Genomic DNA, 13,637 nt, shown 5'->3' on the forward strand with positions numbered 1-13,637 from the left:
ATTCCTGTCTGCACATACCTGAACTTCATCGGCTTCACCAGTTCACCTGGACTGCATGTCTCTGAGCTCTAGGAGGAAACCAGAGACCCTGAGGAACCCCATGCAGACACTGGGAGAGAATACGAACTCTACACAGGCTAAGTCAGATCCAAACCTTCATTCAAACAGCCCAGTCTCATCCGGCAATTTTAAAATGATTTACCCATTTATACAGTTGGCAATTATTAGTTACCAATGCAGGATAACCACCATGCTACAACAGCAGTCCGTTTCAAACACAGAATCTTCTGAATACAAAGCAGTAACCTTACTGTTACTTGCTACCCTAAATGGATCTTGTCAATAATTCCACCTCTGACAGGACACCCATCATTCAAATTCTGAATCAAAACACTGAGCTGGAGCCAACTGCTCCTTCCATCCAACACTCAAACTCAGGAGTCTAAAACCACATGACCTGCTTGTCTGTTATTTGATTGTGCCATTTTCTTCATCACTGCAGTTGCATTTGACTTGATTTCCAGCTGCAACTTGACTGAAATGTTAATATTTCCTGAACTATGAAATTTCATTCTGTTCAATTTTACTGTCCATAGTATATACTCTTTTACACAGATAGTAATGAAGACTTTGCAAATGAACAAACTCACAGGGCACACACATACAAAACTGCCATGTAATGCACAACAATCCATAATATGTAGTTCACAGATGTTTTTTTGCAAAAAAAAAAAGTCACACAAGTGAAATAAATATCTTTTATTATCATTACCACTCTAAAAAGTGCCAGCTGGTTTAAATGCTCTGTTGATCTCCTGCACTAAACTGCACTGGTCCTCAATGTCCACCCATCATCACATGGGAGGTCAAGTATTAACTTGAAAACATTTCCTGTCATTTCTTGCAGCTCTTATCATGCATAAAATCTTATATTAAAAAAAAAGAAAATATATTAAAAAAAATATGCGTACCACTGATATACAGATTTGATATAAACAGGCTTATTGGTCACAAACCAAATAATTATAAACATGGCTTCTTTTACAATAGAGAACAAGGTGAAGGATATACGTTTTGTACCAGGTGTTTTCCCCACCCCCCCATAAAAAAAAATTGAGTTTCTACATTTTTACATTTCTCCCCCGACCGCAGCAGAAGTCATACATCCATAATGCATGGACATTTTGGGTGCTGTGTCCTGGGAACAGGTAGAACAGCATACACGCAATGTATACACGCACATACACACAAAAAAGTGCATTCAGGACTCCGCAGCAGAAGCAGTCATGGTGCTGGGATACTACAAAACTGGTCTATATGAATCTGATATTTATCTGATATTCATATGCTATGACTACAAAGCATGTCTTTACTGTAAAGGCATTGGTGTACATGTGAAGTTGAGTGCTGCTGTTTTGCATCTCCAGAAAGATGTGTAATCTCTCAATCTCCTGTCATTAAGCACTTTACACAAAACAGTGTGCTGGGAATGAAACCCTAAGCAACATTAAATTCAAGTGAAAGAGTACAAGGCAGAAGGCTTTGGGTCTGAAGGAACACTATTAGACACAATCACCTGGAAGGTGAAGGTTTAAGGTGACACATAACATTCCTGATTTTAAAAAACAGCAGAGCTCCCAGAATGCACTGCTCTGCTACTTCTGAGCCCTCACAAAGTCACACAGATCAAAAAAAAAAAAATAAAAAAATAAAACACCCTAACCAAGCCACAGCAGGTTCTCTCGGACACACGACATGTAGACACTCAAAGTACACAAACACCTCCACCTGCCAGCATACATCAGCAATTACATCATTATACAAATCATAGTCTTCAAAATGTGCAAAAGTCAACATTAGGAAAAAATATGTACAGTACATACTAAACTCAATCAACAAAAAAAAAAAAAAAATCATACTAGTAAGCTTCAAGAAGCACACCACCAAAAACTACTGGTTTTGGCCTGTAAAACAGTAAAAGTGGGTATTCATCCTTCAGTGTTGAGTCCATGCTCATAACATTAATAAAAAAAAAATAATAAAAAAACCCACACCAGTGTGCCATGACGCTAGAACTTTTTCAATGTCTTACATTGTTTGGAGCCTTGTTTACTTTTCTTAGGCTAGAAATGGAGACTTGAACTCTGCTTCTTATTTACAAAGCCAGCTCTTTTCTAACTAGAAGAAGCAGTTCATACTGGAGTGAGCAACTATAAAATCCATAAATGGCACATTGTAGCATGTAAGCATTACAAAAACCATTCAGTGCTTTTCAGTTTTTACAAAACAATAAATTTGATGTGCCTTAGCACAAAACCTTTATATCAACAGAAGTAAACAAAAATCCAGCTTAATAACTTGTTAAATATCTAAATGAGTAAGAATATCTTCCTCCTGACCAAAATAGTGAACGGAAAATTCTCCCAACACACATCTCAGGGCTGATAGACAGACCTCCCCCCGCAAGAGGGGAACAGTTGGGCCTTTGTTTTCCCTTAGTAACCACTGACTGCACTGTACCATCTGATGAAACTAGGCAGGAAATTCAACTTGTTAGTGCATGCAAAATATACAAATGAACAAATATTACAAACATATTTAAACTGCTGCATGTAAGGACACAAGAACTGCTGAATCGGAAGCTGTGAGAAATTCTGTGAATCTATCCAAATCTACCAAAGGAGGGCAAACACAGTTTTAGTACCATTTCCTGTTGGTCACAGCATAGGGAGTGCACATACCTAATTTTACCACATTATAAACAAGTTTGATTGATAGGTTGTTGTTTGGTGGTGTGCTTTTAACAATATTTTCAAACCTAGAGTGTTACAGGGTGAGATATCCCCCTCAATCAAGACACTATATACACAAGACCACAGAGCTGGCAGAATTCCAGACAGAGCTTTGTCTTCGAAGAAAACCCACAAGACTTCCAAGTATTTACACAATTTGCTGCTTTCTTATAGTTCCTTTTGCCTTTTCTCCGATAGGAGAAGGAATTGATTGTAGTCAAACGCTTTGCTTCTCAATAATCTCAACATAGGACCCAGCATGGACCCTCCTTCTCATTATCACTATTCATAAAAGCAAAGTAATAGGATCATAACAATAAGAACAATAGAAATAACAGTACTGATAGAAGTATAGTGATTGGCACTGTTGAAGTGTGAGCGAGGTGAGAGATGATGAGGCTGGCTGCTCCCTGGTCCATACAGTATTGTGAAAAAAATTCTTACTTCCATGTCAAACCTTACTGTAAACTTCAGAGGCTGGAGTGAGAACCTGATACACTGCATGTGTAACTGAGTTATGGTTCGTTCTTTAGCAAGAAGATTCAAAAATCAGACTTGGAGCAGAAAGAAGACAGTGACCATGTTCACCATCTCGGAGTGTGAGACAAAGAGGCTATATTACACCAAAGCCCATAAAGGAACCAAGACCATGTAGGCTCCACTTCAGAAAAGCACTTCTCAGGTACCAACCACTTTTCATTTGGGTTGACTACCCCCCAAAAAAAAAAATTTACTTTTGGCTCAGCTGAGGCACTAATGCCAGTATGGCCTAGGTTCAACTTTGGTTCACTGAGTACCTCGTTACCCAACGGATGCCTGTAGCAATCTGTTGCATTCTGACCAACTGATGGCCAACTGCAGACGAGAAAAGGCAATAAGCCACAGTCATAACCAGGAGAAACCATCTCCTGGGTTCCTGTAACGAAAGAAAACTCCCACATCTCTGAACGGTGCAAAAGATAAATCTGATATGCACGCAAATATTCAGTAAATAATGAAAAGACTTTTCAGGCATAAAGCAAAAGGTGACTGCCAGAAACACACACTAGAAGTGTAGAGGACACATAAGTAGACAGAGGGGGGAAAAACACAAATCAAACAGTCGTCAGGGCAGGACGTTGGTCTTATGTAATAGAATTCGGTGGGTTATGGAGCTCTCTGACACCTGGACTGAGACTAAACACAAATTTTGCTACTCAACCTTTGTTTCATTTATGTTCCATATGGACACTGAAGGTATAGCAGAAGCCTGTGAAGACAGAGTTCCTCACACCCATCTTAGCAGCTTTCTCAGAAACCAAAGCGCAGTGTTCACCGGTACATTCTGGACCACTTCAGAACCAAACCAGATCATCTCTCTCACCCCCCCCCACAGATCCAGAATACTACTGGATTAAAAGCACAAATTCCAAGTCCACAATCGTAAGATAGAATAACATTAATGAAAAAAAAAATACAAAGACTTTTGTCCTTTTGTCTTTATGGGCACTTACCCAGCTGTGAAACTAAGGTGCAACGTATCCATTCAGTCCGTCAGAACCATAAGAGCAAACACACAAGAAACCCTGACAGATCAAAGTGTTTTCTGGTTTAGTTTTTTTTTTTTTTTTTTTTTTTCCTTTTTTCTATTTTTTTTCAGATTAGAGGAAGGGTGGCCAGATACAGAAAGGGCAGAGCTTGAGGGCAGGGCTTTGGGGAGGAACTAGTGCACAAAAATGTGGCGTAGCAGTTCTTCTGCAGCTGGCCGCTGTTTGGTCTCCACAAAGATACGTTTTAGGAAGTCACGGCAGTGATCTGACACATGTGCCGGTAACACAGGGTTCGTGGGCTGGGTGGCGATTTTAAAGATGGCTGCCATGGCTTCAAATTCTGCCCAAGGTGGGCGCTGAGTCAGCATCTCTACCACAGTGCAGCCTACACTCCTGGACAAAGGTTGAAGAAAGAAAATGACTATTACTAAAGACAATCCACTGAACAGGAACACAGCATAAACTTCCCTTAAGGGTGTAGTCTCACCAGATATCTGCCTTCCTGCCATAGCCCTCTCCACTTATTACTTCTGGGCTCATCCAGTAAGGGGTTCCAGTGACTGACTTGATCCCTGTGCCAGAAAGACAGATTGTCTGCAAGCGCCGACTCGCACCAAAGTCACCCAGCTTCACGTTTCCAGCAGAATCTCTCAGGATATTGGCCCCTGGGTGAAAGGAGACATCAACATTTCATTGAAATGAGCATACTAGTCCCAGCCTTCCAATCTCTCTATCACAAGGTCCAACCCCTGGCCTCTAGACCAACCTTTGATGTCTCTGTGCACAATCATGTTACTGTGCAGATAGGACACTCCCTCCAGGATCTGGCGCGTGTATTTGCGTGTTACATTTTCCGTCAAGGCTCCATAGGACTTCAATTGGTCCTTAATAGATCCCTAAAAAGGAGGCGATGTATAGTATAAACAGGAACACAGAATTATATAAATGTAAAAACTAGCACAAGACCACCAAAAAAAAGTGATCGTAAATTGGGTGCAAGATCAGTCTTACCCCAGGCATATATTCCATGAAGATGGACAGCGTTTTCTCCTGCACATCTCGCAGGCAACCGTAGTATTGTACAATCCTCTCGTGAAACAAGTTCTTAAGCAGCTGGATCTCACATTCCAGAGCACTCACCTCCTGCAGACGAGTAGCAAAACACATACAGTAAAACATTTAGAACATATCACATTAATTCAAATACTACAAATTGCATATCTGTCAAAAAAAAAAAAGCAAAACAATCCGACAAGATCTGCACACCTTGCTAGTCTCTGGACTGTCAGGGTCAAACTGGACCTGCTTGACAGCCAATTCGCGGCCAGTGTCGGCATCATAACAGAGGTAGACCCGGCCGAAAGCACCCTGGCCAAGCAGTTTTCCCAGCCGCCAGTTAGTAGGCGCACGAGGTGCTGCAGTTGAGGCAAAAGGATATGCATTACTTAGAGTTCAACTACTATCCAAGATACAGATCCAGAGGACACACAGCTATGCTTTACTGACTTACAGCGGCTAGGAGGACTAATGTCCATGACAGATAGCATCGGGCCAGCGTCAATGTCACTGCCACGGCGGCGACGGCCTGCCTCCTCTAACTCAGGAGTGAAGATGCTGCTACCACTGCTGGTGCTCAAAGACTGTTCCGTGGGGCTGAAGCTTACTGGGGAGCGGAAGCTATGGCCTTGGGTACGGCGTGCTCGTGGGAATGTCTTCCTCCCTGAATTGTGACAAGTTGTGTTAGAAGAGCAGGAAGTCAGATTCTGCCCAGTTCAAGCACCAACACAATTCAGAAATTGCCTTGAAACACCTTGACGTACCATCACTGTAGTCCTGATGACCAAATGAGATGTGGTAGCGCCGTGGGTATGTACCCCCTTTCCCGGTTTTCTCAAAAACAGGGATATCAAAATCTGCATATGGGAAACAAAAAACAACTATGACAACTAAAACAGCTACAGAGCTAACCCCATCAACATCATCACAAACACTACGTGGCTAACACCCACAGATAATCACCACCCACCTGTGAATTCCTGATGGTTGTCAGGGTAACTCTGGGCTCGGGGCATGCGGGACTTGGGATAACTGTCACTGAAGGCAGACCAGTACAAGCAGCCATTAGGCAACCATCAACAGTGCCATGCATCTATGCTATTAGGCTCGTCATCAGTCACAGCACTTTGACCTCACCTGTCCAGTGGGCTGTCGAGGGACGGACAGCTTCCTGAAGCAGAGTTCTCAGGACTACTCATGGACAGAGGGTCTAACATCTAACAAATGGCAAGGGCGGAGGGGGAAATGTTCAGCAACAGCATTAATTAACCCAAGTTCTTCTCTCTTTAGTTATGTGGTTAATTCATAGTCCATGTCTTCAGTGAGCTCACCTGGTCCATGCTCTCAGGGATGAACTCGCCCTCACTGTTGATGCTGGTGAAGGAGCCATTCCGGGCCACCTGCTGTAAGGCGTCAGGGATGTATCCTGGAGGAGGTGAGCTCCGATCTGTGGAGTGCGAACCTGAAATGTTTGGATTTTGGGTTTATTAATATACATAATATACACCACTGACATTTGCTGGGGAGGATTAAAATAAGACCTTTCAAAGCAATCTGAAACACAATCCCACTTACTGCAACATCCAGAAAAAAGAACTTTATATTCACCACCATTTTCAGTAGACTGCAGTACTAGAAACACCACAAAAGCTGATATCCTTGAACAAACTTAACATTGAACTTAAAAACATTCCTTGAACTTTAAACATATAAATGTTTAAAAACAACCAGCCCCTGCTAACAATACAACACACTGCTCATCATCAACCTAGGCAAGGTATTTGAAACAGGGTACCCAATTCCTGTGTAGACTTAATGTGATGCACATGTCAAACCATGTTAAGCATAGGTTGTTAGTTCAGAACTCACTGATCAGCTTTCAACTTCTTTATACTAGCTTGCTTGTCTACCATGATTTAACTGGTAAAAATTCTTTTCCTATCCTTAAAATGGGAAACTCATTAAATGTTTATAATCTCATACACAACTGGATTGATAAGAGCTCCAAAAATGACACGCTTACATAAACAGCCAGATACAGGTAATGCTTGAATGTTGATTCAGCATGCCAAAGTAACGAATAAACTTCTGAATCTTCAAAACGTCATGACACTCTTTGATAACCTCATAATCTGAACACAAACCGAAACCTGAGTGTAAAGCCATTACCCACACAAATACTTTTATTTCACAGATGCCTCACCAATTAAAGGCAGTGAGGATTTCTTGTCTGTCCCCCGAAACGCTGTGTTGTCCAGGTTCTCAAGGTTGGGCAACAGCTCCATATTACTAGTACAGCTCTGAGAAAAAAAACAAAACACTACATTCAACACCACATTCCAACCACAGCCTGAAGGACTAAAGACCTATTTACTGTTGCTTCTGCTACAATTTTATTTAAATGCCCAAATTTGAGTCCTCCTCCATTTCATTTAGAATAATGGAAGCTATAACCTCACAGAACACCAAAAGAAAAAAATGTCTTCTCCAAACAATAGTGTGCTGTAAAATAAAAATGAATCTGCTTCTCAGACTGAATAGAACAAAACACATGCAGAAAACAGTGATAAGAATGCATGGTCTGGAGATGGGGGACATAACTCCAACTCACCTGCATTGATGCCTGCAGCACCAACAGGATCTTGAGGCTTTTCATGTGAACGCTGCGATCAAGCAACTCAACTGCCTTATCCAGGTCATCTTGTGTGGATAAGGGGATAACCAACTGCCCACACAGAAACAGAATAAAACAAAAGATTTGTAAAAGAGAAGGCCTTGTCTACTCCAAAACCAAAGGTTTAAGTTTCTCACTACAAAGTCAAAGGAGGTACCTCATTGTTTGTGTAGTGTAGGTCCATAGCCTGACCAAAAGCCACCTTGGCCTTGAACTTCAAGTCATCCAATTTGACTGGTCGTGGGAACTGCAAAATCCTTCAAAAAACAAGCAAGACAACCTTTCTTTTATCTCTAAAACCATAACAGTGTGGAGCCAATTTCTATCGCATTATAGTTAGCTTCTTGTTACCTCTTCTCCCCTCGGTACTCAAACTTTACTCGAACATCGTTCTGTAGAAGCAGGAAATCATACCATTAAAGATTCATAAGCAAGAACTTAAACACTTTAATATACAATCTGAATTTAAAACAATCTGAAAAAACCACCCACAGAAATCAGATGTCACAGACCTTAAATTTCAATCGTAGAGCTAAGGCAGGTTTGCATAGGTTAAGATTTACATTTAAAAATACATTTCCTAACTGTAGTGTCAGAACCAATGGTTACATTACTCCTCTATAATAAAATTAACCATTAAACCTAACACTGTGTGCAATGTCTCACAACAATGATCAGCATCATATCTGTGGGACCTCAGGAAAAACAAGTCTGAGCAGTGCAAGTAAAAAGGCTACTGCTATTTAATACGTGGGCAAGCCAACATAACTGACTGATGAGGTCCAAATGAGAGGGAGAAGTGTTTTTATGGTGAATACCTGGTTCTTGGGTGAGGAAGCCTTTGGCTTGCCCAGGTCAGCCAGAGACAAAGCGGGTCGGCTGGAGCGGTGCAGCTCAGCCAGGTCCTGCATGATTGAATTCAACGCCTCGTCTGTGGGGACCACAAAAGTCAAGGTGATAATTAGTCAAGAATAAATGGGTTGAAGTTCACTCATCATAAAAAAAGAATACAAGGACTGGGATTAGGCTGAACCATATGAGCTGGAGCACAAGTAAAGCTAAACACAAGTGGCAAAAAGCTAACACTAGGTAGAAGGACCTACCCATTACGGCATGCGACTTAACCCAGGAGCCCAGGGCCGAGGATTCTCCCATTCAAAGGGGCTCCTTACTCCTTGTAGAAAGAAAAGTCCATAAATTAGAGACCACCACATTTCCTAATCTGTGACAAGACTGTACAGTGCATTAAATATCAAAAAAACTCATTTTACCCCAGTCAATTCTGAGGGCCTGTATCAAATATTACACAGTACAGAACACGCGTAAAATGCAGTTTATCCAGCAAGTCCCAGACAAAGCAGGTTAACAGGTTTTAAAGATATTTTAAAAACAACACTAAGGTGTTGTAAGAACCATACACCGGTAAAATACCGTAATTCTTCTAAGAAACCATGCAGATGACTGTTTTATGCCAATTGATTTGACATAAGAACAAAGTGAGATGTATCTTCATATAAATATATAAATAATACTAATGCGGAAACCATTCCTGCTCCCAAATGACTCATCTCTTCTATCAGGTTCCCTTCATGCCAAAACATTCAAACTATTAGGCCTGCACACAACTGTTTGCCTTTCCTTTTTTAAAAATTATCCACTTCCTTTCTGGTTACACCGCTCTCATCACTTCAAGCTTGCAATCTTTCAGCTCAACATCTCAAGGTGCTACCCAGTCATCCAACCACGCAGTTAAAAACCTGGTGCCGACCAGTGACCACCAACTAACTCTTGCAACTACAGTACGTATTGTGCTTCGTTCAGCTCCATCTCCAGCCAGAGCAGCTCCTGCCAGAGACTAACCTTCCATCTAGATCATCAGATGGTTCCAGATGTTCTAGACCCATGTGCTATGTGTCGTTTCACTGGATTCTTCTTCCAAGGCACCGATTGCAGCTGGCGTCACTACGAAGACCTGCTACGTGCCGAGTCGAAGAGCACGATTTAATGGGCCAGACTGCAGAGACCTTCATCCTGCAGTTGTGCAGAGCACCCAGAGCTACTGTTTTCTCCCAAAAACTGGTTTGGTTTTATGTGTTACGATATACGACTTACTTTGGTTTTCAACAAGCCTACACTCACTGAACCACTCACCAAACCTGCTGTTAAGTTATTCCATCATGCAAACCCCCTCTGGAGGAAACAAGAACAAGAGAATTCCACACTGGAAGGCATCTATCGCGGTAGCTGACTGGTTTATAAACTGCAAGACGTCAAGATGGTGACAAATTGAAGTTGAAGTAGTCAGTGTATTTGTGGTCTTTTCTCCACTTTCTCTTCCTACACAGACAGAGTGAGTAGCCAGCCTGGGTGCTGCAATCTCTGCATTTTTAGCAACCCTGGTGGTGAAACACAAACCAGCAATAACATTCATTTTATAAGCGTGTACTATGTTATACTTGAAAACTCAATAGTAGTATCGGCTGCCTTATTTCCGCCCTTACACTGCAGTTAGTTGCTTACTTAGTAGTTGCAGTTAGCAGAGTTAGCAGCTAGCAGACACTCGTCGGTCTTCTCCTCGGTTTAGCCGAGCTGCTACGCCGGAGACCCGCTGTTCCTCTTCGCAAATCTAACTGGCTCAAGTGGTCGAGCTGACGAGCACGAACGAAGCAATTCCTACGAATTATTTAACCGATTAAAAAAAAATTCGTGTTGTTCGACGACGATGGCCAGTCTGTCTGGTGGTATAACACATTCTCGGAGACAGTCGGTGTGACTGAGAGTGAAACCGGACAGCCGAGAAATTCACGAAAACTGCCCAAACCACTAGAACCCAAGAAAAAAAACCTCCAGTAACCAAAAATCCAGCGAAGGACCCCGAAGCCGCTGCAATCCGCACCCTACCTGGGTGACTTGTTTCCGTTTACTTCCTCATCCACAGGGCCGGCGACGAGAGCCTCGGCCCTGACGACGGGCGACTCGGTCGGCGCGGACAGTCAGGGATCCGGCCGGAACTTCCAGTCGAGTCCGCGGCTGCGGAGCACGGTCTCGCTGTTGCTCCACGCAGGCCCCGCGCGCGCGCGCTCTCGATCACACGCTCTCCCCCTCCCCCCTGGCTCGCGATCTAACCGTTCAAACGACTAACCGTCTGCTCTCGTTCACCGCTGCTGCGTTGGGGGCGTCGACAGCGCCTTATCCTGAGAAAGCAGACTTGCGGACAGAAATCCTGAAGTTTCACAAAACGCTCGCTTTCCACGCTGCTACTGCGCGCGTCCACCCCTAGGTAACGCAGCAGACACCGCTGGAAGGGGAACGCGCACGGCACTCTGCTACGCTGTCACGTGAATTGTTTCCCGGAAGACATTTTTACGACGGAGGGAGGCTGTTTCCCCGAGGAAGTCGGAGCCGTCATGGCTGTTCGAAAAGACATTTAATGTCATAGTACGAAACATTTCTGTTAGTTTGAAATCGTTGTTCATCTGGTTTTACTGTATCACGATTCATGGCATGAACAAAAATAAAAAAAGTGGTTTGTGAAATTCTGTGGGTGGTTTTGCAATACATTTTGCGTGTAAGTTTAGTAGATAGTCTGTTTTTGCGCTGCATCAAACATTTATTTTTAAATTTGTAACATGACATTCTGAGATTCTGTTCTGATATCACATACAGTAAATAAATCTGTTGCTGTCTTTATTCTTCTTGAGCTCTGTGCTTCATGTGCCACCGCTAGCCACCCATAACCTTGCCAAAACACACACACACACATTTTCAGAACCGCTTGTCCCAACAACTTTTGGCAAAGGATCGTCACTGAAATGGTCTGAATCTTTTGAGGGTGATCTTACCAGGTGTTCTGGTGAGGTTCTTGGTAACCCTCAGCCTTTCTCATCAGACATTCTTCAGCATTTGGTTGTGGGCCCCTTACTTTTCTCCATCTACACCATTTCCTTTGGCTCAACCATGATCGCTCATAGCTTCTCCCATCAAAGCTGTACAAATGAAACAAAGCTTTCCCTCTCTTTTCGCCCAGCCAACACAAGCATATCTTATGTTGCAGCACGTCTCTGTCATGGCTCCAACTTGACAATGAATACCCATGTCCAATATAGCCTCTCTAACACCAAAATCATTAATCTCTTTACTGGTTCTTCAACCATTCAACAGCTCTCGCTCTCAAACTCACTCACCTCATGTGCAATTCATCAGTCAAAGCTATCAAAGGAGTAAAAAGTTACTCAAGTCTTCTTCTCCTGATACAGTGCAGCCATATACTGTGCTCACACATCCTTAACAACATTCATAAAATAAATAACACCATATTCCCCAAGCTTCTGGCCTTGGCTACTGTGAGATCTTTCTTGGACTATTGTAGCTCCTTCCTGCCTTGTCTTTTGATCTCTGCCATTTAGCATCTACAAATTATCCCCAGTTGTGGACAGTCTGGCAGAACATTTCCATGTCTCTAGTCCATTTATCAATCTCCAGTGGCTTTCTGGAGGTGTCTGAGTCAAACTCAGTACTCTGGTTAGGGCCTACAAGACAGTACCTTGATATGTACAGGATTTGGCCACTCCTTACACCCCACCTCCTCTACCTCTGGCCGCCTGCTTGTCCCAGTAATGTAGGGAAAACCATCAAAAGCCTCTTGAGTCTTGGATTTGGTTGTGAAATTAAGAAATGAATTCCCTCTGTCCTTCAGAGCTGCTGGTTTCAGCATTGAAGTAAAGTCTCAAACACATCATTCTCAGACCCATTTCTCCCCAGATGTCTTGACAGCAACATACGTCTAACACAATCTTTTGCTGTTATCTACATATATGCATACCACTTGTGTGATGAACGTTGGTGCATATGGCGAAGGAAACAAACTAACTGTACTTAAGAGTCACATATCTGCAGCTATGTCTCTTTCTCCTAAGGTAATGCACAAATTGTATTTTCTATGAGATGTAAATTGCTTTGAAGAAAAGCGTCTGCTAAACGAATAAATGTAAATGTAAAAAAACGTAAATGGCAATGTCCTGTGAAATGTTTGCTAGTATAATTGCGGTATCAGACAAGCTGTGTTTTTCTAATTGTGTGTTTGTACGTCATGCTCTTTTGTTAAACTCACTTCTGTATACTCTACATCACTTTCTATTTTTATTTATGTTGCATTTCTCCTCTGTGTCTAAAATCAGTCAATTGCATGATACAACACCATGCAAGGGAATTCACATTTAACAAGACTGGTAGGGAGCATTTTAGACTGCAGTGATTTTAAGCTAACAGTGCTGTTAACTCTGCTGTGTCTATCTGAGTTTCTGCAGATTCAGCAAATTTGCATCATGTTTCATGTTGCTTTACATAGAAACTAAGTTATGAAACATTTTAATACAGCGTATATTTTATGACAAGTAAACTGGACACTGACAGCATTGCTAAAATCAATTTAATTGCCACTGCGACCGCAGAAATTACTTTCAACCCCAATATACAATGCACAGCGTTTCCAACTTTAATGACGGCCTAAGGGACAGATCTATCAGGTGGGTCGCGTACAGTGGGGCATGCGCAGTGCAGCACTTCCGGGTCCTAGTCTGTGTGCGC

General features: G+C 42.4%; 1 protein-coding gene across 1 annotated transcript; it reads right to left on the reverse strand.

The window, feature by feature from the left end:
- Window positions 1–782: 782 nt before the first annotated feature.
- map3k2 (mitogen-activated protein kinase kinase kinase 2) lies at window positions 783–11,367 on the reverse strand. The gene is made up of 17 exons (XM_018729550.2): window positions 10,953–11,367; window positions 9,155–9,225; window positions 8,870–8,982; window positions 8,403–8,443; window positions 8,209–8,308; window positions 7,989–8,102; window positions 7,581–7,677; window positions 6,709–6,839; window positions 6,515–6,594; window positions 6,348–6,415; window positions 6,142–6,234; window positions 5,832–6,041; window positions 5,588–5,736; window positions 5,333–5,464; window positions 5,088–5,217; window positions 4,809–4,986; window positions 783–4,714 (listed from the first exon to the last, which is right to left on the reverse strand). Exons 2-17 carry the CDS (start codon window positions 9,204–9,206, stop codon window positions 4,495–4,497), a joined length of 1,908 nt encoding a protein of 635 aa, XP_018585066.1. The 5' UTR covers window positions 9,207–9,225; window positions 10,953–11,367; the 3' UTR covers window positions 783–4,494.
- Window positions 11,368–13,637: the final 2,270 nt, after the last annotated feature.

Source organism: Scleropages formosus, chromosome 12, assembly GCF_900964775.1.
Source record: "Scleropages formosus chromosome 12, fSclFor1.1, whole genome shotgun sequence".
In the NCBI taxonomy this organism is placed as follows: Eukaryota; Metazoa; Chordata; class Actinopteri; order Osteoglossiformes; family Osteoglossidae; genus Scleropages; species Scleropages formosus.

What these genes read in the sequence shown, in the direction of transcription:
- map3k2 (XM_018729550.2), bottom strand. Translation starts at nt 9,206, where the DNA reads ATGGGAGAATCCTCGGCCCTGGGCTCCTGGGTTAAGTCGCATGCCGTA. An exon ending in ATCCTCACTGCCTTTAATTG is followed by an intron (nt 6,840 to 7,580) that starts GTGAGGCATCTG and finishes CAAACATTTCAG; the next exon opens with GTTCGCACTCCACAGATCGG. An exon ending in GGCAGGAAGGCAGATATCTG is followed by an intron (nt 4,715 to 4,808) that starts GTGAGACTACAC and finishes ACCTTTGTCCAG; the next exon opens with GAGTGTAGGCTGCACTGTGG.